Below are 26,274 nucleotides of genomic sequence, written 5' to 3'. Positions count from 1 at the left end.
CAATTACTTATCTCATAAGTAAAGTAGGTGACAACACCTTGAGATACTATCATCAAACAATTATTTATTAATTAAAATGTAATTAATTTATTAATTAAAATCTGTAATTGAGGAGTGGAAAAATTCTAAATTATTAAGTTTTTAAAAATTCAGATTTGAGATGGACAGACATATTGATTATTCAAATGTTTTCTCATGAAGACACCTCCGCATAAACATACACACATGAAACACATCACTGCTTTATTTTTAAGTCTCAGTAGCTCCATCAAGATCCCTAACGCTTTTTCCTGCTCTAATAACTGAGTCCTTAATCCAAAAGCTTGTTCTCAGAAGACTGCCTGCATATTTGGATATTGGCAAGTTTATAGGAATCTGCATTTAAAATAAATGTGAATGTTAGTGGGAAACCAGCAGCAGTAATTGGATCCTATTTGATACCGGGAAGATTTGAGACAGTAGTGGTTACATTTTAGTCTTTCTAAAGGTCTCTTCTAAAGAGCGCGGCGCGTGCTACGTTGCCAAGGCAATGCGCCTTGAGTCTTATTGTTTTTTAATCCTCTGTTTAAAGCAACCATGTACATTACAAAGGAGCATTCCTGTTGTATCAGTTAATAGTTCTGAGCAGTGCAAAGGTTTATTCCTTTGTCATAAACCCTCCATGAAGATGCCCTTCATTGCCTCTCACAGACAAGAGGTGTGCTTGTAATGCAGTCACCTTTTTTTCTTCTTTTTTCTAACCTGGGATAATGCTCAGATGAGCAGATTCTGCTGATGAAGGTAACAGACCTATTTACCACCAAAGGAGAAATTCCTTTAAAGCTTTAAATTTCCTCTTTTAGACATAGGAAAAAGATGGGTTTTCATTGATTGAAAATGTAGTTTCTCTTTTGGTTTTAAAATGCCCAAATTCCATAACAGATTGGGTGAAATAGTGTTTGGTCAGGTTTGATTTGTAGCCCAAACAGGAGGGAGGGTTTTTTTTTTTCATTTCTAGTAATGATAAGGGATAAAATCTATATGAGTATATTGTTTCTGGTCCTTTAAAAACCCCTCAATTTCAAAGAAAATTGATGAAACACCCTCAAGAGGCCTTTGAAATCAAATGCATGCTCTGAAAACAGGAGCCGCATTTTATCTGACTTCTTTTGTAAGATATTTGGGAAAGTATTATAAAATATTGAATGTAACAATGATACACCAGCTCTGTTTTTATCAATTTTTAGTGAGAAAGAATGCTATCATTTTATCATTTGGTTTCAGATGGAAACTTCTATAGCTTAAGATTAATTTTATGTATGTAATTTATACATGTAAAGATTAACTTATAGATGAGATTAAGATACATATAAATAAAATTAATATATAGAAGGGGATGACAAGGGTTCTCTTTTCCCCACCTCCTCACCAACACTTGGTTTTGATTTGATGGCCATTCTGACAGGTGTGAGGTTGATATCTCATTGTGGTTTTAATTTGCATTTCCCTGCTGACTAATGACACTGAGCATATTTTTATATATCTGTTGGCCATCTGTATGTCCTCATTGGAGAAATGTTTACTCAGATCTTCTATGCATTTTTAGTGGATTTTTTTTGGTGTTGTCATATGAGTCCCTTATATATTTTGGGTATTAACTCCTTCTCAGATATATATAAATAATCAGTAAGAGAAATTAGGAAAATAATCCCACTTACAATTGCATCAAGAAAATAAAATACCTAGAAATAAGTTTAACCAAGAAGAAAATTTAAAAAAACCTATCCTCGGAAATTTATAAGACTTTAAAGAAAAAAATTTTAAAAGACACAAATAAGTCGAAGCATGTACCATTCTCATAGGTAGGGAGAATTAACATCAGTAAAATGTCCAAACTACCCAAGGCAATCTACAGATCCAATGCAATCCCTATCAAAATACCAGTGTGATTTTTCACAGAATTAGAACAATTAATCCAAATATGTAAATGGAACTACTAAATACTCCAAATAGACAAAACAGTCTAAAGAAAGAAGAACAAAGTTGGAGGTGTTGCACTACCAGATACCAGACAATACTACAAGTCTTTAGTAATCAAAAGAGCATGGCAGTGGTCTAAATATACAGCCAGCTCAAGGGAAGAGAACAGAGAGCCCTGAAGTGAACTAACGCCTCTACGGTCAATGAATCTATGACACAGCAGGCAAAAATATACAATGTGCTGAAGACAGTTGCTTCAAAATAGTGTTGCAAACACTAGACAGACACATGTAAAAAGTGAAACTAGACCATTTCTTACACCATATCCAAAAGTAAACTCAAAATGAGTTAAAGACTTAAATATAAGATTCCCTAAGCCATAAAAATCCTAAAAGAAAATATAGGCAGTCAACTCTGACTTCACTCTTAGCAAAATTTTACAGATTTGTCTCCTTGGGAAAGGAACACAAAGGAAAAATAAATGGGATTACATCAAACTAAAAGGTTTTCGTGGAGCAAAGGAGAGCATCAACAAAATGAAAAGACAGGCTACCAATTGGGAGAAGATATTGGCAGAAGATATATTCAATAAGGAGTTAATATCCAAAATTTACAAAGAACTCGTACAACTCAACACCAAGAAAACAATCTAATTTTAAAACGAGCATAGTATATACAATTTTTGTTTATTTGTTTATTTTTAGGTGAACCTGGTTCGTGTTCTCAGTGCTTCCTGTATGTCTGATATTAATTTGGGAAAATTCTCAGTCATTCTGGAGTTAAATTTTGCTTCTATTTCTTTTTCTTTTTCTTCTCTTACTGGTATTCCCACTACATCGATGTTACATCTTTTGTAACATCTGTTCTTTGATTTTTTCTTTTTTCTCTTTTCATTTTAGTTTTGAAAGTGTCTATTATTATATCATCAGACTCAGAGGCCCTTTCCTTAGTCATACCCCATCTACTAATGAACCCACCAAAGACCTTATTTATTTCTGCAACAGTGTTTTTTTTTAATCTGTAACATTCCTCTTTGTGTCTTTCATAAAATTGTTACCACTCTCCTTAGATTTGTAATGTAGTAGCAAGGTTTCAAAGGAAGGGTAGTGTTCTATATTCCTGTGGGTTGGTTTTAGGTGAGCTCCTGCCTCTGGACTGTGAATGTCACTAGTGCTTCTCAGCATTCTCTCCCCTTACGTGACGCGGGATGATTAGAGGGCACTGGAGTTGGTGTTTCCCTTTCTCGGGTATATTAAGCTCTGATAAAACCCCAGCAGGTTAGGTTCCGATAAAATAGTTTCTCCTGAGGGTAGACCTTTTTAAAAAAAAATAGCACTTTATTTTTTGCTTGTTTTTCGTTTGTTTGTTTTTGTATTAATTTATTATTGATGCTTTAAGAACAGAATTTTTGGCATGTTTCAAAATACCTACACTTTCAGCTGGAAGGAGAGATTTTTCTCCTGTCTTCTCTGAGAAATTGGTAGATTTGCTGGAAGTAAAACTCACAAAAATGTTGGTGTGACCCCAAAGACTGCGCTCCCTGGAGTTTTGAACTCTCAGACTCGCCCACAGGGAGGCTGCACAACCCATCAGCTATGGTGCAGGTTTTCCTGCCACCACACTGGTTGCTATTGCGGTTTCTTCTCTGGTAACTTGTGAGCCATTCTGTCCACCCATCTGTCTCTCTAGTTTGAAAAAATTCATACTAATTCACTCATTTATTCAATCTTCACCATCCTATGAGGTTATTTACGCTATTTTACCGATGAGGAAACTAAGGCTGATATATTTCACAGCTAGTAACTGGCAAAGACAAACTCAGGCAACCTGGCTCTAGAGTTTCTAACTTCCTTTTTTCTTAAAACTGTACTGAATTTATTAAGGTGATATTGGTCAATAAAATTATATAGGTTGTACTGTCCTTCTTAATTTAAGACTCCTAACAATCTTATTGAAGTTCATATAAATAGGTTTTTTTGTTTGTTTGTTTGTTTGGGTTTTTTTTGCTGAGGTGGAACTAAGGCTATGTAACTGCTCTAAAGTCACAAATCTAGATGGTGGCCAATGTAGGATTAGTATCCATGTCCAGCTGAATCTAGAGCCTGAAGCTGGTAGCCAACACATTATACCATCAGGGCAAATATCTCCATAGGTATCTCTGTAAGCACAGAGAAACGGCATTAGCACAACCTGGCCCTTGCACATGTGTGTGTGTACACAAGTATATATGTGTATCAGCATGTGTATAAGAGCCAGGGAAAGAAAGGCAGGCTTTGTGGTGACAGTAGATAGTCTGGAGGAGAGGAAAATCAGGCTTTTTGAAGGATAAATAGGAATTACACAGGGAAAACATGGTAAATAAGGACACCCTAGGTGTGCTCATTAGGAAAAATGATAGTACGGTGAAAGTATCATTTTAATTTTTTTCTGCATCTTCTCCAAGTCCTACCAACTGCCTTTGGTCCATGGTGCTTTTTACCTAAGACTTTCTGTCAAGGTTAACTAATATTTGTTTACCATGCTTAAGGTATTCATGGAATTTATTGAATTGAATTTAATACAATTGAATATTTATGCAGGTACCCTTTTGAGTCTTCTTGTTCCAAGAGGATTTTAAAAAATAAATACAAAAAACAAAAAGCAAAAGAAGCAGCAGCCCTGACTTTTGAATAATCCTGCACTGTTCGGAGCTCATCTTATCAGCTTCCCAGTTTGGGTCCAAACACCGAAAAGCCCTGAGGGCTGGGCAGACAATTGTCCAGAGATAAGAGATTTCCTGTATCCAGTCTGCAGCCTGCAGCTCCCTGCAGTGACAGCTGTTTTCAAGGCCACAAATTCAGTGTGTACAGTCCCTTCTAAACAACAAGACCCACTCTGAAGAGCAGTGATACAGATGTAGAAATTTAAGCTTTTAAATTTTTTCTTTGAATATATATTATTTATATTTTTGTCACTATTGGCTTCGTTTGATCTAAGTTAATTGAAAATAGAGTAACTCCAGTCCTCTGTAGGAATATTGAGCACAGCTTAACATACGTATCTATGCTGATTTTTATAAAATTTCCTACAAACAAGAGCCATTCATCTCCCTCTTCATGTGCCCCACTGCCATGGACACACCCACGGGTAGTGGGGCACACCCGTGCACTCACACACACACACACACACACACACACACGTGCAGATGCTGCTTTCTCTTTTGAAAGGCGAACAGGCAGAATTTCAATATGCCAATTGGAGACCTAGGAAAAACTTTAAAATAAAATAATCGTAGTTAATATTTTTGAGGATTCACCATATGCTAACCACTAAATCTTTATAAAATTATATCATTCAATTCTTATCCAACCCAATTACTATCCACCCACATGAAATGGTTATGAGGAGCACATGTAATAATGTATGAGAATAATATTTAAATGTTTACTACTGTCGTTAGCATAATCTGAGAATATTTACATATAAAGAACTTGAAACTTTACAATCTTAAGATTGTATCAACTGGTGAGGTGGAGGCTGGGGAGGAAGAAACAACATTAATAGCTCCGTCATAGCCCTGTGGAACTTTGAAAAAAGGTGAAATAAAATAAAGCATCACAATGCTTTCCTTAGCATCTGGTCCACAAAGATGGATCTGACCTGTTTTTTGTAACAAGCAGCCCAAAGCATTTTTCTAGAATCACATAGAACTTAAAACATTCTTCGTGTGATGTTGATAAAAGAGCAGATAAATTAGCAGGGTGATGGGGCTCTATTGCTCTTTTCCAAGGTTGTCAAGATAGTGACATACTTTTAAAATCAGGCGCAAAGAGATCTTAGGAGTTAGCAAAGAAGGTGGGATAGTCACTCAATAAATATTTGTTGACTGATGGATTGATCTTGAAGGGTGGCCTGTATTTAGATGAAAAGGGAGTCATCTCATTGTTAGTAAGGTTCGAAGTAAAAATGATCAGAGAAATTAAGGCAGTTCACTTCTTTGGAAACTGACAATGACAAGTAAAACTTTTGAGTAGAAAGGGATTGCAAAGACTTATAGCAAATAAGAATGCCTTGGCATAAGGTTCAATGGATTTATTTCTCCAGTAACTATTTTTGAAATGGGTACCCTGGGTATTTATTATTATGTATCTTAATGGGAGGAGAAAAATTAGAAGACACCACCTTACCTGAGCAGCAGGACAGCATCTGAGGGAAGAGAAAGTGCGGGTTCAGGATGCTCATTGACCCTGAGAAAGGCCAGTGCGAGTGGGAAATTGTCTGTGCCATGTGTGACCGGGAAGAAGGATCAATCCTTTAACATTCGACTTTCCTCAACTAAAACACTAAGTACTCCCATGTCTTTCGCCCACCTTACTGGTGCTCATTCTTTAATCCTGTTCCACAAATTTGTACTGAGCACATACTTCCCGTCACTAAGTGATGAGAAGGATGAACAAGATAGTCCAATTTCATGTTGGTTGTGGCTGTGTAGCCTTGGGTAATTTGTTTAACTTGGAAACGTGGCTCCCTCAGTTAGTGAAATTAATGTTGAAATGTCTAGCTCTCAGGATTAGTGTAATTATTAGATCATTTATGATAGCACCTAGCATGTAGTAGATTGTTCACAAAAAAGCAGCATCAGCATCAGTAATAGTAGTAATCATTGTTAGTAGGTTTGGGGGGAGAATTATAGACAATGGAGGGGTGATTTTTCAAGGGGTTGACCAGAAAAAAACTTTTGACTTTATAAAAGGGATGCTTTTGGCTGGCAGAAATGGAAGCTTCCCACTTCCCCGAATAGAATCAAGCTCCGTGAGGGTGGGTCTTCGTTTTCTTTACTTTTTTAGGACCTAAGATAGTACCGAGGACATTCTAAGCATCACAAAATGTTTTTTTCTAAAGTACTTAGGATTTTAATAAGCATAGATTAAATAAAGACATATAGGGTAGAAGATATGACTTTAATAAAAATACCAGAGAGCCCTGGCTGGTGTTGCTCAGTGAATTGAGTGCCAGCCTGTGAACCAAAGGGTTGCTGGTTCAATTCCCAGTCAGGGCACATGCCTGGGTTGTGGACCAGGTCCCTAGTTGAGAATACACACGAGGCAACCATACATTGATGTTTTTCTCTCTTTCTTTCTTCCTCCCTTATCCTCTGTCCAAAAATAAATAAATGAAATCTTTGAGAAAATACCAAAGAAAGAAAGTTCTTTGTATAAATTCAACACAATTACTTGGCTAGAAAACACCTTAGAAGATAGGAAGTAGGGTCTGTAGCTAGAAAGCAGAGCTGGTGAATGATTTGGAATGTTCTTTAGGGATGAAAAAAATTAAAGCTACTTGGGCAGCAAAATATGTGATGGAAACATTGCTTTTTAAAAAGATAAATCTCAAAAAATATAAAGAATAGACTGATGTTGAAAAATGATTAAGGCAGGACTATTTTAAATAAGTTATATCAATGTTCTTAAGGAAGTAATAATAAAGACTTGAAGTAGGATGTCAGGTGTTGATAACTAATGTAGAGAATGTAAATGAAAAAATAGAATTTCCTTAATAGATACATAGAGTAGACTAGAGGAAATGATGGTTTTAATTAGACAAGATGATGGGTTCTGTTTTAGACTTATTGAGACTGGGGTAAGGCATTTACTTAGAAAATAAAAATTGGATGAGATGAAAATTCAGCTAAAGATTGCCTACCAATAGGGGCAGACCTTAGTGAATATTCATATGTGGCCAGAGGAAAACATTGGCCGTAAATTCTGTGGACAAAGTAATAGGAGGGAGATGAGCAAAGATATCAACCATGTTGCAGAGGAAAAGGAAGTTTCAAGGAGTAGTCACTAGAGTGTCCAATGCTGCATGAAAACCAGGAAAAATCAAGGAGATCATTGTATTCAAATGTAGAAAAGTTTTTGTTGATCTTAAGAGCTTTTTTTATGGTGGTGGAGCACAAGCAAGATTGCAGAGGTTTGGAGACATTGAAGGTGAAGAAATAAATAAAACTGATATTCTGCCTAATACTGTAGTCTTATTATACCCAAGTGAAAGAGAAAAATACTCTTGACTCTCTGCATATGTCATCCTATTTGTAAAGTTTCAACTTATAGTAAAGCACTGGTTTGGTTTCTTATTTTTGTTGTTTCTCACCTTTTAGCCATGTGATTTGAGTTCTTGATTCTCCTAGACACTTCGCTTACATTTGTCCTGGTGGTTGCCAATGGGAGTGAAGAGGTGAGAGAAGGGTTTGATGAGACAAAAACCTGGTATATTATGATACCTTTACAACCATTAATTGATTGTGTTCTTAACACCATTTTCTTCTTTCAAAGAGCATGTTTAAACTTACGGAGTATTAAAAAACCCAAAGAACAAAGCATCCTGCCTCAGGCTGGAGCCAAGTGAAGGCAATTAAGCCACCTGTTATTACACCATCCGGCATATGGCACAAAGCAAGGGAGCAAAGCTGGGAAGAAATGAGCCATTTCCAAATCAGAGGCAAACCCAGTTCTGAATTAAGTGACATTTTTTTTCATTACCAAGCCTTTAATCAAGGCAGCTTTGCATATACAAAATGACTTTATTTTTATACATGTAAGAACTCTAAGCTATTTTCCTTGATTTCTCTGGACAGAAAATAAAATTGTGATTTTTATAGGTAAAACTCTACTTAATTAAAAGAATGATTTATAATTAAATGAAAAAAGCACATTTAGTAATTATCATCTATGATCACTTTTCTAGACCTAAAGTTCTATGCAATATAAAGTCTAATAACAAAGGCAGAAAAAAATAACAAAACCCCAAAAATTGTTTAAGAATACAACATGATAAAATAGTGATTTTTTTCTTCTTGGTAAGAATTATGATTTAGCAATTCACTGAGCTCAGAAGCTTGTTTAATTAAGATTAGAAGTTGTAACTTAAACCCAGGTTTTACTTATATGGCACATTTAGGAATAATAGGAGTAGTGCTCTCACAAAAATTAGAATCTTAACTGAGGCATCAATAAATATTTTTATAATTTGTGTTTGTTAAAAGATTTACCTCCTTGTAAAACTGCATATTTTAAACCAGTCTCATTATAAGTGAATAATATCATAAAATAACCAGAGGCATACCTTATATTAAAATAGGTGCTTTACAAAGCTTAAACAGAAAATCTTTTGCTTACTTTTAAGTGTCTAAATGAACATTATTGACACTTAGACAAATGTATATAATATATAAGAAAAATGAATTCTGAAAGCTTAGGACAGAACTGGGATTGGAATTTAGCCCCTTTGGATTCCAGAAACTAAGCTTTTCATTTTTGTATAATAATTCCTCTTACTATGAAAGGAGGGCACAATGTTAGGCAGAGATCATCCAGGAGAAGGGGCATGGGCTAGTAACAGAAAGTGATGTGCAGCTTAGTTGTGGGCTGCAAGCCTCCAGCCTTTGTCTACTGATGTTCTCATCCTGATCAGAGCTGCCATGCTGGTGGGTTGACTTTGGTTTTTTCAGTGCTTGATGGTTTTTCATCCATGCAACAGAGACCTTTAAAGTTAAATGTGATGAAAAGATGGAGGTGATGAACAGCAGCCTTTTCCAGCTATTCCTTCTTTTGCATTATAGTAGAGCAAACTCCCTTATCTCTTCATTTTCTTTTTTTTCCCCAACTGACTAAACTCACCTTATTTGGGATTATTCAAATATGCCTTTATTTCTTTTTTACTTTTTTATTGATATTCGAATACAGGTGTGTCCATTTTCCCACCACCTCTTTCCCCTGCCGTACCCATGCCCACCTCCCACCCCCAACCCCACCCCCCTTTGGCTCCATCCATGGGTCCCCCATTCATGTTCATTAAAAGAAAAAAAGAGATAGCTTTTATTTCCCCCAAAACCTTGAGATTTTTGAGGAGTAGACGTGGAGATGGCACTGACAGTGAGGTCCTTGAGTGGAGCCAAGAAGAGTGGGTGATACTGCCCTTTAGTTTCCTCCCTGATGGAGGTGATTTTATAGGTTAAAAAGAAGAACCATGGCTGGTGTAGCTCAGTGGATTGAGTGTGGGCCTGCAAACCAAAGAACCGCAATTCGATTCCCAGTCAGGGCATCTGCCTGGGTTGCAGGCCAATTCCCAGCAAGGGACACATGAGAGGCAACCATACATTGACATTTCTCTCCCTCTCTCCTTCTCTTCCCCTCTAAAGATAAATAAATAAAAATCTAAAAAAAAAAAAGAAGAAGAAGAAGAAGCATGGCAGACATTCATGGACTGTAGAGAGCTTCCAGTTGGTAGGAGTATAGGTTGCTGATTGAGATCTTTGGAATAGAGGGTAATAGAAAAATCCATAATAAAATTTGAGCAGGTGCACCTTGATGAAAATGACATAGTAAATATGACTGAAACAATAGATGGGAAGAAAAATCCTGATTCTAGAAGGTCAGAGCTGGGAGGGACCTCAGAAATCATCCTTCTACATAAAAAATTGAAGTACCGTGCTTTGATCAAGGTTACCAGCATGTTAAACCACAGAATGAAGACTGTAATACAGATCTTCTAACTCTAAGTCCAGCGGTCTCTTCAGCAGAGCACTCTGAATAAGTAGTTAATGCTACTCCCTATGCCTTGGGTAAGCCTGTCTCTCTTCAACTCATTCTGATGAACACTTGCCCGTGAAAACATTTCACTGTACCCCACCCTCTCCGTGAAGCCTTCCCTGACTCTCTAGGTGAAACCACCTGTTCCCTCCTCTGTGTCACCTCTGCAGCTACTGTAGTCTACAGGTGTCTATCACAGCACCCATATCTCTTTGTTGCTTATTTCCATTCATTTATCTCTCTCTGTTAGACTGAGTCTTTGGGGGCAAGAGCTACATTTCATTCATCTTTGTATCCCCAGGACTTATCATTCTATCTGTACATGGTAGGTACTCAATAAGTATTAGATTAATGCTTTAATTCGTGATTTAAATTAGAAATTTCCAATGCATGGATGTAAATTTTGGGGTGTGTAGGAATTAATTCAAGTCTTATTCCATAGGAAAACACAGAAGTGGTTAAGGGCTAACTAACTTGAAGATGGAAAATAGTTTAATGACAATTCAATTTGTGGCGTTCTCAGTTGACTCATTTCTAATAATTCTTCTGGAGACCTACTATGAACGAGCATGGTACCAGAAGCTACAGTGGAGCAAAAATGACTATTATACAATCTTTATCCTCATGAGATGGTGATGTAAGGAATGTACCCAGAGCAGCTTTAGAGAAGTGAGTGTCAATAGCAGAGCAACATAATGGACAAGACTGAGCAAGAGAATGTTTAGAAGAAAATGTGCAAGTGAGTGGACAGAACATTGGGAGAAAAGTACAGTTGAGGTAATATTCTGAGTGAGGGCCACACTAACCTGATTTTGGAAAAAAAAGCTAAGATGGTAACTATCCATAAGTCAGTACATTTTGGATGGATTCAGGAAAAAAGTGTTTGGGCTAAACAAAGATTTTTAGTAGATTTTACAGGAGAAAATTGGTTTGCTTAAGTGGTGTTTTATACTGTTGAGAAAATTAGGAAGCATTCAATATTTGATCAAATAAATCTTGTACCACTTGTAGATTGGTAATCCAGAACTAAGTAGAATGTCTCTCAGTGTTAAAGACATACCATATGTCAGGCAGTTAATAATATGTAATTTCATTTATTCTTCCCCACTTTCTCTTTATCAATCAAGATGTGTGCTAAATATTTCACGTAATTTATCTAATTTAACCCTGACAATGACCATATGGGAGAAGTACTTGTTAATAGCATTCTACACATGAGAATTAAGGACAGTTTTGAAAGACTAAGAAAACTGACTGCCTTCACACATCTCATAAACATTGGGACTAAGATTCAAATCTGTGTCTTCTCCTTTTTACCCTATGTCCTTACCAGTGAGCATAGGAGAGTACACAGAGGAGACTTATGTATAAGGAGCCTAAAATGTTTATTGTAGACAGGTTCTCCAGTAGAAGAGAAAACTAAATACTGACAAGATACTAAGTAAGAGGAATGGGAACCTGCCTGCATGTGTTTGTGTGTGTAGAGTCTCTGGTCTGTCTGATGATGACTGTGGCCCTGGGCTGCAAGGGCTCCTTGAGAGGAGCTGATCTGATCTCAGAAGTGAAGATACCTAAGCTGGAAGTGCTGGAAGGCCTAGAGCCTGTGGTAACTGCATCCCCAACTAGCAAGCAGAGTCTTCTTTGAGGACATCAGGTTTTATCAACTCAACAAACCTTATTTACTTATTGATTCACTAATTTTTCTATTGTATCATTCATGTAGTCTCTGTCCCTGTGAGTGCCAGACACTGTGATGAAGCAGAGTGACCTGGGCCTTAGATGAAGCAGAGTGACCTGGGCCCTGTCTTGCTCTGGGAGTGTCCAGAGGCCATGGAAACCAGATCCCATAGTCTCAGTGATCATCACATTCCTCCCAAAGTCCAGCAGCAGCTTTATAGTTTACTAAAACTGTGGCATTCAGAGTGTGTCCAGTATTTTCACCAAAGCATCTTTGCCATAGACATTTTTACTTGCAAGCATTTTTGCCACTTAACTAATTGTCTGTAAGGCAATTTTGCTGTTAAAAATGATAAAATCACAACAAATAAAAGAGGGAAATTAAGAAGGACAAAATGAAACATGAAAAAAATGAATAACAAAATTAAAAAGACTGTACTTAAAATGTGTGTAGATTCATGGAAAAACTGCTTAAATAACTGATTTTATTTTGTGTATTCTACCTAAGCACTTTTCTTGTTTTGTGGAAAATGTGGATTCAATCAAATCTGCATCCTCAAAGAGGGCCTTAGACCTCTCTTTCTTCTCCCAAGCTGGTGTGTTTCAAAATAAGAAACCAATTCTCAGGACAAATCACTGTCATTTAGAAGAAATGCTGACTAAGACCACCACCACCTACCTTCTTGTGACTGTACAGACCATTGGAAGAGTGGGCTGAGATGTATACACATAAACATAGGAGTAGCGACAAGAACTCCTTCAATGGAATGAAACCAAAAGGACAACTAGCTTCAATACATTAAATCTATCACATGTGGTTCACTGATTCCTGGAATCATGGAAAAATGAAACCAACCCAACAAAAAACACCCCAAACTCTCAGCCAGTTCTTTTATCTTTCTTAATGGTCACACTGACTTGTGGCCAATTAATTATGCCATGAAAATATTTGCAGGAAAAATGTCTGTAGCAAAGATGCTACAGCCTAAGTACCCACAACAGATTCAGAGACGAGTTTACTATATCAAAATTACTGATAATAACGGACAAAATTGGTACATTATTTATCATGTGCTATGCTACTAAAGAATCAAATCTAAATACGAAAGATCCTCAAATAAGGTTGTTCATTCAATATCGTTTTGTTATGACATTGTTGGGATGGTATCCACTCTTGTTTATACCAGTTAGTCTATGGTAAAATTGGTTTTGTTGTATATCATTTTGCTCAAAGTCACAGAATTCCCCAAAGACATTAAGTGAGGCCTTACTTATACAACAAATAATAAGTAGATCTGTGTAGATCTGGCATGTGATAACAGTGGGGCTCTAGTCCAACTCTCTGTTTTGTATATTGGATATCACACTTCTGTGAGGCCTCAATATATTTGTATCCAGTGCACCTTGAGAATTGTATGTTTCTTAAGAATGGGGGTCATATCTTAAAATCTTAATTTTCTCAATGTATATTGAGCATACACATCATGTATGCTCAATAATTGTTCATTGAGTGGAACTGTATTTAGTCTTAAGAAGCTTTGATATTCCTGTTTTAGCACTTCTTACAATATGTGTGATATGGGAATGTATAAAATTCATTCATCTCAGATTTTAATATGCTGTTAAGTTTAATAAAATTACAAATGGGGCAAAGAGGAAAAACAATTTAGAGAAAACATTACTTAAGATTACAATGAAAGAGCACTAAAACAGAATAATTTGCATGTGTTATTCATGAAAAACCTCTTTTCAGGAGATAAAAATACATCTCACAATGAAATTGTGTTATCATTCAGTCAGGAGGCAACTACAGCACTGAAGAAAACAGAAGGACAGTGAAATTAACTAATGGCCGTCAGAGGGAGGGAAACATGTAAAGCATTCAGAGTTAAAGAAACTAAAACTTTAAATACCAAGTTCGAATTTCAGTGGGTCACTCTCTTGTCTTCATTTCCCTGTGATGCCAGGAAGGCTACGTGCCCAGAACAGTACAGGACAATGTGCGGCATTAATTTGATTTTTCTGGCCACCATAGAAACCTACCAGCTGTCACCACAGAACCATTAGGTTCAGAAAAAGCATGGATTTGAAGAAAAACAGATTTTTCAAAACTGGGAAATTCCATCCACTTTATTGGCCCTCCGTGTCTACAGCACTGCCGGCCTGTCCCTCTTCTAGTCACAAGGCAGAGAAGAGACTGTACGTGATGGCTGGAGACAGAGCTGGAATAACAGAAACCCTCCCCACACAGCTGGCGGGGCCCCAGCTCTCAGGAGCAGTGAACATTCCTGGGGTGGTTACATAGCTGGGGAAATATTACCGGTCAGGAAGAGCAAAAATATTATTTGGTAAAACTCTTTTTTAGGAAGAGAACGTAGTGAATTGAAAAACGTAGATTGATAAACTGATGGTGCGGAGAGTGAGACCACCAAGCAAGTTCACATAATGAATTATCTGTGGACCCCCCAGAAAATGATGGAGCTATTCTTTTTTGTTTCATTGAGAATCCACAAAATTATGGTGAGGAAGGAATTACTGTTCATACTTCTTGGCTCTTTGCCACTTAATAAGCAACTACTCCTCTAAAAAATGTGGAAAATATTTAAAGAATATTGCGTCAGTATAATCATTTGAAAAGTCACTAAATTCTTATGAATTACTTAAATGGAAGTATTCTTAGTTATTCTTTCTATCTTATCCTTTCCTCCAAGGCCTTTGCCAAGGAAGGTGGCAGGATTTCTTGTCTTAGGGGTCTGCAGGCAGAATATAGATCACGTGCTCCTAATGATGAGAGGCCTCTTAAATGTCTTTCCTAAACTCCCACAATGGTTCTCATGATACCATGATTTAAATTTCTCAGTTAAAGGTTGAAATATTGCTTCATATATGCTAACAACCTTTCACATGTTTTCACTTTACTGAATTATGTTGTAGTCATGGGGTGCTCTATTTTAAAAGCAAGTTTGCATCCAAACCCAGATGGCATAGTCCTTCCATATGAAGACATCCTGAATACCATTAAATGAGGCAAATGATCTTACCTTCTTAAGTTGAAAACTAGAAAACTCATGAAGTAAGTATGAGCCTGCAATAGTTCATTGAGTTGACCAGGGAACTTTCAAAGACTAATTTGGGTGTGTATCTATGCTGGTTCTAGCATCTAAAAATCAGCATGTATTATCATAGTGGCACACGTGAAGCAGAGATTTTTGTAGACCACAACTGTGCAACACGTGCCCCTAAATTTTATTTGTCTTTTAAGTACTACCTAATAGAATGTCTTTCACTCTGAGCCTTTAGATTTTATTATCAGAGCTCGTTTTCTTCTCTTTGAAGTTTTTTTTTTCTTCTCCATTTGCTGCACTTCAATAATGTGAAGGTCTTCACTCTAGGGAAGCAGTGAAGCAAAGGAAAGCTTCTGGGAGCCCTGCTGAGAGAATGAAAATGTCACATTAATTCAGCCTTCTCTTTCTGCCCTTCCTCTATTATTTCAACAAAGTTATAAAAACAGAAAGAATTATTATGAAAACACACACATACAGGCAATTTGAATTTTGTGTTATATTTTTACACATGAAGAACAAAAACTCCATAAAGCTGCTAATGTTTTCTAACCTCATCAATTCCTCTTCTCTGAGTCATTAAATTGCTGAAGCCCAGAAAATCAAATTTGGTTTAGGGCTGTTTGATAATGTAGTAACACAATAAAATGTGATTCACCAATTAGCTCATGTAATTAGAAAATCAAAAACATGCTCTAAGTGGCTGGTGGACACACATAAATGAAATCTATTCTTTGAATTTGCTGATTATAGTTATAATTACACCTTCAGTTGATGTTACTACTTCCCCATTCCCTGTGGAAGAGAAGTACTTAGTTCATTCACTTTTTTTTCTTCATCAATTCTTTCTTGCCAGGCTATGAGGCTATCCATTCCTTGCCTCCACAGAACTCTCAATCTGCAAAACTATGCTTAAATTCTTCTAAAGAGGGGAAAGTCAATTTAAGTTACAACTCTACAAAAATGACAGTTTGGTAGTTAAAAATTAGAGCCCTGGCTGGTGTAGCTCAGTGGATTGAGCATAGGTCTGTGAACCCGAGGATCGAGGTTCAATTCCCAGCCAGGGTACATGCCTGGGTTGCAGGCCAGTCCCCTGCAGGCCAACTCCCAGCAGGGGACCCACAAAAGGCAACCATGCATTGATGTCTCTCTCCCTCTCTCCTTCCCATCTAAAGATAAGTAAATAAATAAAAATTTTTTAAAAATTAGTCTCTCATCCTGGCTGGTGTAGCTCAGTGGGTTGAGTGTGGTCCTGTGAAGCAAAGGGTCACCAGTTCAATTCCCTGTCAGGGCAACATGCCTGGGTTGCAGGCCAGTTCCCCAGTAGGGGATGCATGAGAGGTAGCCACTCTTTGATGTTTCTCTCCCACTCTTTCTCCTTCCCTTCCCCTCTCTCTAAAAAATAAATAAATAAAATATTTTTTTTCTAAAAATGAGTCTCTCTTGCTGATTCCTAAGTGTCATTGATGTGGCTGAGACGCATATAACAAAAAAGAAACTAGCAATTTGAGATTTTTTTTTGCTCAGAACTTTTGCCTGACTCAAAAAGAATCGGTGATAGATAAGAATGGAAATTGAATATTTGTTGGATTATTTTAAAGCAGTTCTTTATATATTCTGTATGCACATTTGTTGAAACCTAAGGCATATGTTATATGTTGCCTGGCTATATTTAAAATGTATTTCTTTCTGTAAGTTCAGATCAATTCAAGGGCTGGTTGGATAGTCAAAACAATGTCTCACTAAGAATTTCAACCATGTACTACCTTGCACTTTTTCTATTGCAACTGAAGTTCATAGGCATGGTTGCATGGTCCAGGGCTTGCTAATAAATATAATAAGGGGATAATAGGGATGAATACCTGAGTTTGAGCCATTTCTTATCTGAAATGGTCATTCTTAATGATATTTTACATTAAAAAATTGCATGCAGTGTGCTGCCCTTAAAACTGTTTTTTAAGGTCATATTTTAGTGTTCATTCATAAAAGTTACAAAATAAATTAGGAAATTTTTCCCTTCTAACTGTAACATTACTGCTAAATGGTTTATTCTTTGCAAATTCATGGTACATATTTTGTATTGTTCTTTCTTCCCCAGATATACAATTCTCTTTTTTAAATATATTTTATTGATTATGCTACTACAGTTGTCCCATTTTTTCTCCCCTTTAGTCCCCCACCCTTAGTTCATGTCCATGGGCCATACATATAAATTGTTTGGCTTCTCTATTCCCTATACTATTCTTTACCTGCCCCTGTCTATTTTGTGCCTACCAATTGTGCTTCTTATTCCCTGTACCTTTTTCCCTATTCTCCCCCTCCTCCTCCCCACTGATAACCCTTCATGTAATCTCCATTTCTGTGAATCTCTTTCTGTTCTAGTTGTTTGCTTAGTTTGTTTTTATTATCTTAGGTTCAGTTGTTGATAGTTGTGAGTTTGTTGTCATTTTACTGTTCATATTTTTTATCATCTTTTTCTCAGATAAGTCTCTTTAACATTTCATGTAATAAAGGCTTGGTGATGATGAACTCCTTTAATTTGACCTTATTTGGGAAGCACTTTATCTGCCCTTCCATTCTAAGTGATAGCTTTGCTGGGTGGAGTAATCTTGGATGTAGGTACTTGCCTTTCATGACTTGGAATACTTCTTTCCAGCCCCTTCTTGCCTGTAAGGTTTCTTTTGAGAAAGCAGCTGGTGGTCTTAGAGAACACCTTTGTAACTCAGTCTTTTTCTCTTGCTGCTTTTAAGATTCTCTTATCTTGAATCTTGGGCAGCTTAATTAGGATGTGTCTTGATGTGTGCTTCCTTGGGTTCAACTTCTTTGGGACTCTCTGAGCTTCCTGGAAGTCTGTTTCCTTTGCCAGATTTGGGATATTCTCCTCCATTATTTTTTTAAATAAGTTTTCAATGTATTGTCTTCCCCTTCTCCTTCTGGCACCTCTATGATTCAGATGTTGGAATGTTAAAAGTTATCCTGGAGGTTCCTAAGCCTGTCCTCATTTTTATAAATTCTTGTTTCTTCATTCTGTTCTGGTTGAATGTTTATTTCTTTGTTCATGACCTAAAATATAAAATTCTAAGAGATGCAAAATTTGTGTTGTTGTTTGTTGTTGTTGTTGTTTTGGTAGTGTCTTACTCATACATTTTAGAATAGCTTGGATTGTGTTGTATTTGGATAAATACATGCAATCACAAAAATCAAGAAAGTATTGTTTATTTCTAGCTAGAATAAGATTTATCCCCCAGATGTTATTTAAAATGAAGCTGTCTTCACTGCAATATGTCTTTAATCATTCTCTTTCTTTTTTCTATTTACAGGTCAATGGAACAGAAATTGAATATGAGTTTGAAGAAATTACTTTGGAGAGGGTAAGCAACATCTAATAATCCAAAGCCCTAATCTTGCTTTCCACATTTACATCCTAAAGGGTTGTTTTTGTGAAATTGCACAATTGTCTATTATACTCTGGAAGTTTCCAACAGGAGTCACAGTGAAAATATTAACATAATTCTTGCAGTGGAAGGCATGGAGACAAACAGAGCAAATAACCAGAACATTCAGTATATAGATTGCATTGCCAAGATTTGGACAAATGAATGGGAAAGACAAATAAATGTTCAGTGAGCTAATGCAATAATTTTTCCTATTGTTTTCATTATTAATATTTAACCATGTATTTTAGAATACATTATAAAATATTTTCATTTATGTGATTTTAATACTATCTTTATAACTGATATTACCACACATTTTTAAGTTTTAAAAAAAGTGATGGATTTTTAATGCATTCCTACAGAGAAAAACATAGAAGCCCTGCAGGTCTCTGAAAATATGTTGCTAGGGCCTTTCCAAGGCTTTGACAAATTAGGAAAGTTCTGTGCAACACAACCATGGTACATAGAGATATTTCACAAAAGCAGTAAGAGAAAGGCCAAAGACTGCCTACAAAAAAAAATGACCAAAAGTGTTAACACAATGTTCATCCATATTCCCCAAAATTGTATTTATTGAAACACACAAATACACAAAGAATATTCATATTGGTATTGTTTATAATAGTGAAGAATTAAATACACAAGTATTTAATAATACATTATTATATCTTCATATTGTAGAAAGTCATATTAAATTATATTGTAATAGTATTTCTAAATATTTAATTATGAGAACAAAGATGTAAGTAAGCTATGTTATTAAATTAAAATTTAAGTTATAAAATTATATTGAAAATATATTCTAATAAACACAAACAAAGGTATACATGCAAAATATACATTTATAAATACATACATAAAGCCTAGAAGTATATACACCAAAATGTTAACTTGTGGAGGATTTTTGGGTGATTTTTCTGTTTCATCTTTTTACTTATACTTATTTCTTACACTTTCCATGACAAACATATATAACATTTATAATAAGAACTAAAAATTAAAGTGTAAGCTATTATTCCAGTATGAATTTACCCTCTAGACCAGCACTTAAATTTATTTTTTCTTTGGATTTTTTGCTTCCATGAGTCATGGAATTTATCATACTCAGCCTAATTTTTATTAAGTGTGAGTGGTTTTAAAAGGAAATTTACATTGAAAGTTAAGTGTCTGACAGATGGGCACTTTAAAACTGCCATTATGAACTCTGATAAAACTTTCATGGTATGCTAAATGGAGAAAAGTGAAGCTTGTGGAAAATTAGCCCAAATGAGAAGAAAGGACACATTTTTCCTTCTAAATTACTAATCTTCTCTCCAGAACTGACTATATAATTTGTGGAGCGCAGTACAAAATGAAAATGTGGTGCCGTGGTTTAAAATACGGTAAGAATTAAAAGATGGCAACAGCAGAGCCTTAAACCGAGCATGGGCCCTTCTACACACAGGGCCCCATGTGCACAGAGCTCCAACTCATAAAACCAGCCCTTCTCTCTCCTCAGACTCCATACATAAAAACATCTTGAATGCACCATTATTTAGATACTCTGGTTTTAATAAGTCAAAAATATTAAGAAGCTAATGTTGGTGTGAACTAAAACATGCAGTCTGAGTCTGAACAACTGTGTGTTCTAGTCTGGGTTCTGACAGTTGTTTCATGATCTAGCCTGACATCTCTCTCCCCTCCCTCATTCCTACGCTGGGGTTTCCTGTTATACTCTAAACCTTGTCATTGCCATTCGTTGCAGCTCTTTCCATAAACGTCTATGTTAAACATCATCTTCTCTTTGTCTTTACCATTTATTCTATTACCCCCACTCAAAAACTTTCCAACCATCTTGGGACATTGAGTCACTGATTCCATCATTTCCCTTCCATTTTCACCTTTCATTATGCCCTCCCTTCCCCATAACTGCCTATATTCCAGTTCTCCTTCTCATACACTTAGCAGTTTTCCTCTTCTCTCTCTCCCATTTTTTTCTTTAGTGTTCGCAAACAAAACCTCATCTCTGGTTAAGATTCTGTAATTAAACCAATACCTTTCTACTTACTCTAAGACAGCATTTGGGTAACTGAACCTGGCAGAAGCAATCCCTCATGTCAATTTAAAATTATTACTATTTATTTCAAAAGGATCCTCAAAACACCCTAGCAATTTCTTTATTTCTTTAGAAAATATTTACATTTCTTTAAAAAATTACTTTATCATTCGCTGGGAAAACAATATCAAACATGTCTTTCCTTGTCCTCAGGCTCAGCTGTGGACCTCTCTTCTTATGTCCTAAAGGAAATCCAAGCACTTGAATGAAAACCACCTTACTTTCAATGTCTCTGGTCATATTTTGCTTGCTTATTTGTTTTGTTGATTAGGTTCTATTTATAGGTGAGATCATATGGTATTTGTCTTCTGTCATCTGGATTATTTCACTTAGCATAATGCTCTCCAGTTCCCCTCATGCTCTCACATAGGGCAGGAGCTCCTTTTTTTTTTTTTTTTTTTTTCCTGCTGCACAGTATTCCATTGTGTACGTGTACCATAGTTTTTTGATCCATTCATTTAGTGATAGGATTTTGAACAACAATAAAAAATGTGAATCTAAAAAATTTACAAGCCCTGGCCGGTGTAGCTCAGTGGATTGAGGATGGGCCTGCAAACCAAACGATCACGATTCAATTCCCAGTCGGGGCACATGCCTGGGTTGCAGGCCAGTTCCCAGTATGGGATGCATGAGAGGCAACCATACATTGATATTTCTCTCCCTCTCTCCTTCACTTCCCCTCTAAAGATAAATAAATAAAATCTTTTAAAAATTACAGCAAAGGATGAAATAAAAATTAAGAAAATTCTGTACTTTTATATGGCAAGGAGTAAAGAAACCAAGTGTTAATAAAGAAAAGAAAACCACCTTACTTTCTTATCACCAGGTCTGCTAATGGGTTCTCTCTGTTATAATGAAAGACTTTTCCCTCCTCATTTCCAAGGTCAGGTCTTCTTCACTCATGACCTAGAGTCTGTAACTTCTCATCCATTTAAGGATTTTACTTCTGCAGTTTTCTCCTCTTTCTTCTGCATTATCAGTTTCTCTCTCATAGTTCCTGGATAAAACTTAATATAGACATGGTGCAATATCTCCCATCTTTAAAAAATACAACCTTGCCCTGGCTGGTGTAGCTCAATGGATTGAGCACAGGCCTGTGAACCAAAGGATCGTGGTTCAATTCCCAGTCAGGGCACATACCTGGGTTGCAGGCCAGTTCCTAGCAGGGGACCCACAAGAGGCAATCATACATTGACATTTCTCTCCCTCTCTCCTTCCCTTCCCTTCTAAAGATAAATAAGTAAAATCTTTACAAATAGATAAATAAATTTTAAAAAATACAGTCTTTTGACCCAAAGTTCCCTTCCTATTACTGCCTTAGTACTCTATTTTGCTTTACCAAATAACCAGGAAAATTGCCTATTTTTGTTAACTCTATTTCCTCATTTACAAAGTTAACTTATTTCATCTTTGCATCCCCACAATAGCCCTAAAAACATCCTTATTAAAGTCACGAGAGATTCCATCGTGCTAAATACAAATATCACTTCTCAGTTCTAACTGATTTCTCAGCGGCATTTGATGCAGCAATCACTGCCTCCTTCCTCAAAGGTGTTCATTTCTTGGCTTCAAGAGCAAAACACTCTACTGTTAATTGACCACCTCAATTAAAAGCACCTCATCCGTGCTCTTTTTCAGTCTCCTTGTTCGCTCCAACTCTAAATGTTGGAGCACTCCAGAAATCCAGTGAACAGACCTCAATCTCTCTTCATTCCCTAGGTGATCTCATCCAGACCCATGACTTTACATAGTAGCTACCAACTGGTGATTCCCAAATCTGAAATCATGGTCTCCCCTGCACTCGCAATGTGGACAGCTAGCTGGTTGGCATCACTGCTGTGTTCCCAAAAGAATTTATGATTTTCCTGCACTCCCTACACTCAGGGCCAAAGCTGCTTCTAGCCTAATATTTTTCATCTTAACTAATTGGTTCTATCATTGTTCTCATTATTCAGGCCAAAAAAAATCATCTAAGCATCTTGCTTAATTGCACATTTTCCCTCAGCAACCAGAGCAAACCCTGCTGGTACTACCATAAAAATATATTTCAAAATCAATTATATCTTGCCACCTGTTTTGTTGAATCCTGGTCCAAACCAATATAATCCCATGCCTGAACCACTGAAATAGCTTCTACTTTTGCCCACTTTTCTCTTTAAAGTAGCCCAAGTAATCTTTTAAAAAATACAAACCAGAGCACACAATTTTTACCATTAAAACCCTCAAAGAAGCAACAGTTACACTCATCCTTATCATTGACCAGGACTTGCACAGTGTGACCCCTGCTTCTCTCTCCAACACTATGCCCTCACCACCAACGCCTTGAATATATTTCACTCTAGCTACACTGAATTTCTTATCACTTCTCAAAAAAGGCAAGTTTTTCCCACCTCTAAGCCTTCCTATAGGTTATTCCATCTGCCTAGAAAAATCTCTCCACAGATCTTTTCATGACTTGGTCTCTTCAGTATTTAAATATCTGTTCCTGTCTCCTTTTCAGAAAAATCTCCCCTTTGCACCCCATTTAAATTAGCACTACCATCTCCACAATGTTGTTTTTCCTTCCCATCATTTTGTCTTTCAATTGCATTTATCAATATCTGAAATGTATACTAATCATCTATGTATTGTTTACAGTGTTAACATCTATCCCCACATAAATATATTCTATATTGAAATACAGTCACTTCTACATTCAGCCTACTTCGAATAGTGTCTGGAGGGATGTGATACACACTCAGTGAATATTTGGCTCACAAATGGATGATGCCTGTGCCCTACCTCTGTAAGTCCAGTGAAGTAGAGGCACGTGGCCTGCTCTGAAACCCTGACTCTATCACGTACTGGTTGAGTTACTTCAAGTTGAATATTTCTTTCTGTGCCTCCATTTCCACATCTGTAGACAAGGCTAAAAACTTTGTAATGACCTCCTAGGGCCTTTGGGATGATTAAATGAGTTTATACAAACATTTAGAACAGCATACCTAACTGTTATTAGCATTTTCTTTGTTTTAACATGGTGATTCTCACAGTGTTATTTGTCAGAATTATTGAGGAATCTTATTAAAAACAGCTTCCCAGTTTCAATGAGCAATTTACATGAACCTAGAATTCTTCTAGGTTCGTGGGCCTAACTTCTTCTATAGCAGGTGTTCTTTGCTTTTTCAGATCCTTTTTTAGGTGTCAGCTATCCAATGATGAAGAAGTTATGGTCATTGCTATATGCGTTTATAGTGTACTTTTGCTGTATTTAATCTCTACAACATTTAATTTAGTAGTAAACTCATTACATTTTGTAACATCTCCGTGATGTGGGTATTGCTAACTACCTTTTACATATTAGGACTTTGAAGCTCAGAAATTAAAACACTTGTCAAAAGTGACAATGTTTGTAAGAGATGGAGCCAGGATTCAGCCCTATGCCCAACAGACACTAGAGTCTAAGCTCATTGCCACCGAGTTAGACTGCCCTCAGAATTAAGTTCAAGTGCCATATCCTCCAAGAAGCTTTTCCTGACTTTCTCTCTTGGGCAAGGTGCCCTTTCAGAAATGAACACAAATAGAAAACTTCTTGCATTAAAAGATGAGTAAATCTGTCTGTTCCACTGACCTATGAATTCCCCAATGGAAGGTATTTTATCATAGTGTTCTTTATATTACCATGATGACATGAGAAGAAAAGGGAAAGCCACTGGGCAATTTGAAGACAAGTTGATAACTCCTCCTCTATGTCAGAATTGTTCAGTGTATCTGCTACTTGCTACATATGGTGAATCCCACAAATGTCTTATGTTCCTTTTGTTTGTTGAGCGCTTCCTGAACACAAGCACTGGTCACAACCCTTGTTTCATAGCATTTTACAGTCTGGTAGAGAACATAAAGAAGTAAATAGGCAGAAACCATGAGGAGAGACAGAGTGCTGGAGATGCCTGGCTCAGAATGGGGTACTTCCCTGGGGCATTACACCTGCGCTGGCTTGTGAAAGATGAGAGGAAGCTGGCTAGGGGAAAGAGAGTGAAGGAAAGTGCCCTTTGAGACAGGGAACAGCAGGTACAAATGTTCAAGGGCCTGTAGAAAAGTAACATACTCAAGGAACTACAACTAGTTCAGAGAGACTGCAGCTCAAATTATGAGGTAGGGCTCAGACAGAGAAACCAGGCCAGAGAGCTGGAGAGGGCCGAGTGTACAGATGCCTTGGATAACAAATAGGAGGGTTTCAATTTTATTGGGAAGGCAATGGATGGCCTTTGAAGAATTTTAAGCAGAAAAGCGACATAATCATAAATGCGTTTCAAAAAGATCACTTTGTGATATTGGGTATACATGTCATAATATTCAGATGATACAAGTATGCACTTCAAGTCATATAATTAATAGCTCCATTCTGCCAGTGGTGATGTAGGAGAAGGTGATCCAAAATATGTTAGAAATGTTAGAAGAACAGATTGTGATGTTTTGTAGGATGGGAAAATGCCAGAGAGAGCAGAGAAATCAAAGAGGCCTAGGCTATAATCCAACAAATTCCTTTCATTAACATAGTCTGAGCTTCTCAGAGATAGACAACTGTGACATTTCAAGTCTCTTTGACACTCTGGGCGCTTACGACAGTATCAAAGCTAGCTGAGTATGAAGTCCATGCCTCTAAGTGACTTATTTTGTTTCCATATATGAATTTAATGGGTTATGTACCTCCAATAAGATTTATATCAAGAGAAACTGGTTGACCCAGCATGGATAATGGATTTATTATGCCTTCATAACCCTGACCAACACACATGCTTGCGATTTAGCAGAGACGTTGAAGTGACTGTCTATCTGTCGCCTCCTCCAATGCTTATCCTCAGCCTCCAAAAAAGAAAGAACATTTGGGTGTTTTCTTGACAGCTGCAAAATGTATTGCCATGTGATACTATTTGAATGTTCTGGCTGACAAGTCAAAGATATTCTTTTACAAATAAAAAAAATAAAAGATCTAAGCCATCTCCCTAACTATAAATCATTGACTTGTGTTACTTATTATTTATCCCATTCTAAAACAAACAGATTTATATAGGAAAGTGCCTGATTTACCGAACCCCACAAATTCCTAGAGATGAACCAAGTTTTGGGTGTAAGGTGGGTAATTTTGAAAACAGTCTTTGTGAACCACCAGATAAGTGACTCATTAAAGCTGTCTACTGACATACTCTCCATATTCATCCAGGGATCAAATCGGTTAGAACATCATTGGATGTCTAATCACTTAAGCCTTGTTTGTTTCTCTCACATTATTGAATTTTCATAAAGATGAGAATTTCTAAATTCAAATGGAATTAAGGGTCTATTACTTCAAATAATGTAGAGGCTTTGAGTTTCTAAATTTGTTTTTTTCTGAGTCTCTTTAGGCATTTTCTATTAATAATAACAGGAATGAAACACCAGAGTCCCAGTGATATTTGATTTGGTTTCAGTTTTTATATATAGTCAACTGTAGC

The 26,274-nt window shown here is 36.6% G+C and overlaps 1 protein-coding gene across 13 annotated transcripts in view; it reads left to right on the top strand.

Moving 5' to 3' along the window:
* Positions 1 to 26,274, top strand: part of DLG2 (discs large MAGUK scaffold protein 2) — a 1,965,529-nt gene that overhangs the window by 1,288,440 nt on the left and 650,815 nt on the right. For all 13 annotated transcript variants that reach the window (XM_037042840.1, XM_037042852.1, XM_037042842.1 and 10 more), the window contains one exon: positions 18,589 to 18,639. In XM_037042840.1, the coding sequence (XP_036898735.1) occupies positions 18,589 to 18,639 (51 nt within the window). The remainder of the gene's footprint in view (positions 1 to 18,588; positions 18,640 to 26,274) is intronic.

Source organism: Sturnira hondurensis, unplaced genomic scaffold (assembly GCF_014824575.4).
Source record: "Sturnira hondurensis isolate 20B ecotype Veracruz unplaced genomic scaffold, ASM1482457v3 Scaffold0003801, whole genome shotgun sequence".
NCBI lineage: Eukaryota > Metazoa > Chordata > Mammalia > Chiroptera > Phyllostomidae > Sturnira > Sturnira hondurensis.
Note: the sequence above shows the minus strand (reverse complement) of the source record. Positions and strands in the feature narration are given on the sequence as shown.